The sequence below is a fragment of the Montipora foliosa genome, chromosome 10, assembly GCF_036669935.1.
Source record: "Montipora foliosa isolate CH-2021 chromosome 10, ASM3666993v2, whole genome shotgun sequence".
Classification (NCBI taxonomy): Eukaryota; Metazoa; Cnidaria; class Anthozoa; order Scleractinia; family Acroporidae; genus Montipora; species Montipora foliosa.
The window spans coordinates 22,472,775-22,475,796 of NC_090878.1; the positions used below are offsets into that span (position 1 = coordinate 22,472,775).

At 37.3% G+C, this 3,022-nt stretch overlaps 1 protein-coding gene across 4 annotated transcripts in view; it reads right to left on the bottom strand.

Moving 5' to 3' along the window:
• Positions 1 to 221: 221 nt before the first annotated feature.
• LOC137973809 (uncharacterized) overlaps positions 222 to 3,022 on the bottom strand; it is an 87,633-nt gene continuing 84,832 nt past the window's right edge. For 3 of the 4 annotated variants that reach the window (XM_068820698.1, XM_068820699.1, XM_068820700.1), the window contains exons 14-16: positions 2,691 to 2,913; positions 2,502 to 2,573; positions 222 to 2,390 (exon numbers count right to left, since the gene is read on the bottom strand). In XM_068820698.1, coding sequence (XP_068676799.1) covers positions 2,370 to 2,390; positions 2,502 to 2,573; positions 2,691 to 2,913 — 316 coding nt within the window. In that variant the 3' untranslated portion in view covers positions 222 to 2,369. The remainder of the gene's footprint in view (positions 2,391 to 2,501; positions 2,574 to 2,690; positions 2,914 to 3,022) is intronic. The other variant, XM_068820697.1, reaches the window with a different exon arrangement.

A 3,022-nucleotide genomic window follows, 5' to 3' on the forward strand; every position in this document is an offset into this window, starting at 1 on the left:
GATGTCTATTGTTCTAGTACACCAGAATGGCCGCTATGACGTCACGTGAAAACCATCTATTCATGGTAACATGTGGTTCTGTTTTAGTCTCCTTGTCTATTTTTCCCGTCTCAACATTGTCCTCTGTAAGTTCTTACTTACAGCGAAGAAGCTACTGTGCCATCATTTGAATGTCTGACCTTCCCTTGTTCCCCTCTTTCTTCACAAACATAAATCAGTGAAACACAAAATTTTACTCTACTTTCTTTTTTATTATGCCAATGCACCATCTACAAAATAATAGAGCACATACTTTAAGTGCAGTTTGCACTTTTATAAAAATTACCAAAATTAAGAAATTAATTTATTATACTTATCGTTATGTGCTCTTTTTCTTTAAAATGTCAAGGACTATCGCTGTTTCTAATTTCGGGCCTGGCATATTTACTTACAAGCTAACTTATTTTGTATTTCTTGTTCTCCTCCTTCTTTAGAAACATAACGCAGTGAAATTTTACTCTACTTTCTTTTTTATTATGCCAATGCACCATCTACAACATAACAGAGCACATACTTTAAGTGCAGCTTGCACCTTTACAAAAATTACCCAAATTAAGAAATTGATTTATTTTACTTATCGTTATGTGCTCCTTTTCTTTAAAACGTCAAGACCTATCGCTGTTTCTAATTTAGGGCCTGGCATGGTTACTTATAAGCTATCTTATTTTGTGTTTCTTTTGATTGAAGAGGGTGTTTAAATAGTTGAACGAGTCCTTAGGTTGATTGGGGTCTCGGTAGAAACCTTGTTGAGACAAAATATGACGTCAAGAGTTTATCCTAGAGAAAAAAAAAACCCAAAAAGTAGCGGATGCGATATGTCCAGAAATGCACATATTGAGATGTACGCCGATGTTGTCCAATTGCTCTTCCGCCTGCGGCCATTTTGAAAAACCGCTTAAGTGATTATCCCGTAATAATCACCTCATTGGCAACCAATCAGCGCAGAGAAGTGTCAATAATCACCTATGTAATTATACTAAATTGAGATGTACGCCGATGTTGATAAGCGTCAAGAAGTGTTCCTTGCTCTTCCGCCCAACTTTAACATCACTTGTGTACAGAAATGCTCACAATTAACATTATTAAGTGTCCTCTAAACTGCACTGAGCAAGGAAAAATTATCAGCTGCATTGACCATAACCTGAACATTATGCTAACCCTAACACATACTTTGTTGTTTAAACAGGCAGCAAAATGCTTAGAGTTAAAGGGACATTTGGTGTTTAATATCAAAATTAGGCGAAGATCTAACTATGTGCACTTCTGAAGTGGGTTGTGGGCGACTTTAATTAGGAGCTTGCCATGTTTAGAAAGTCCGTTCGTAATGTTAATTTAAATATTTGCTCAGTTGAACTTAGCTTCACCAATAGGACATTTGCATGATGACGCCATTTGGCTACAAATAACAGAATCCTGCAGATTTTGCTTGTCCCATGCTAACTAGAGCTATTGGTATTTTGAGCCTGCTGGGAATACAAAAGTTAAATAAGAAAAGAAAAACGAACTGAATTCTAGTGGTTGTAGTCAAATGACGCTATCATGAAAATTGCCTATTAAAAGCACTCAGTCATCTTCTACAGGCGTAACAATGGAAGAATGCTGGGTGTAACGGATTGCCAAAACATGCGAAGAAATAAACTATTAAAATAAGTAAATAAATAATGATGATGATTAGTATGTCGCAGCCTATTCCAGCTTTTTGACGTTTTAACAATTGGATGACTTAGCCAACATATGCAACAAATGCCTCCTAGTAGAGCAATGAAAAAGTCTGGCTTGACCTGCTTCTCGCGAACAGTGCAAGTAAACTTGCCTTCACTTACTAGAAGCACGCCATTGTGTTTGTTTGAGCAGAGTGCACCATGAGACGAGGGGAGTGCACCTAAGGTTACGATAATGGTGTCGTCCGAGATTCTTCTCTTTTCTTGCTTGTTAATGGCCAAACAAAATCAAGACAAGGCAGATCTTTGAGCTTTAAATTGTTAAAATCTGTCGGTCTCGGTAAGAACATGTGCCTGAAAGTTGGCTATTTGGTTGGTAGCTGGTTGTACTTAGACAGTGTAATATCTCACTTGATAATAAATAAATAAATAAATAAATAAACAAACAAATAAACAAATAAATAGCTTTAGCAGCAATCTGACTACAATGCCAATCTAAAACCGAGAAGACTAAGAGCAAAGCTCTATAGCTAAGTCTGATAAGTTACTTTAACTAAAAATATTCATAGCTATGCTCAGCAAGCATTTGCTGACAACTGTAAATCATTCAGCTTGAAGACTCGTCTTGGACACATTCTGTGTGCTTACAGCCTGATGATTTTCCTGTTCCTAAACTTCTGTTTCTTGCCCCTACCAATAATGAGATCAAAGTATGATTGCATAAGTTTAATGAATGTCATAAGTGATTTTAATGAACAAATCCATTGCTGTGCAGCTTGGAGCTCATATGATAAGACTTGCCTTGGACACATTCTCTGGTTTTTCAACTTGGATTATGACTGCTTCATCGGCTTCTGCTGCATTTGACCCCTGCTAAGATGAAAGGTATGATAGCATAAGATTGAAGGTAACTTCAATACACAAATTCAGTTGTCATGCAAGGCCAAGCACAAGTCTACAACTGCAAGAAGTTTGTTCTAAAAAACTTACCTTGGACACATCCGGCAGGTTTGCAACTTTAAGGTTGTCAAGTTCATCAACTTCTGCTGTCTTTGACGCCTGTGTGCTATAATAATATTTCGATTCGTCGTGATTGTCCCAGCTAAAGTACTCCGCTTGCTCCTCCAACATATCGTCAAGTCTCTTATACAGCCGCTCAAAGCTTGGCCGTTCATCTGGGTCCTGGTTCCAACAATCTGTCATCAAGGTGTACCTTAAAGATGAACAAATTAAGGAGTTTTCTTTTATGCAGGAAAATCGATGATCTTCACATAACCTATTAACACTGTTTCCCTTTAATTCATGTGTAGCTTACTCTGAAC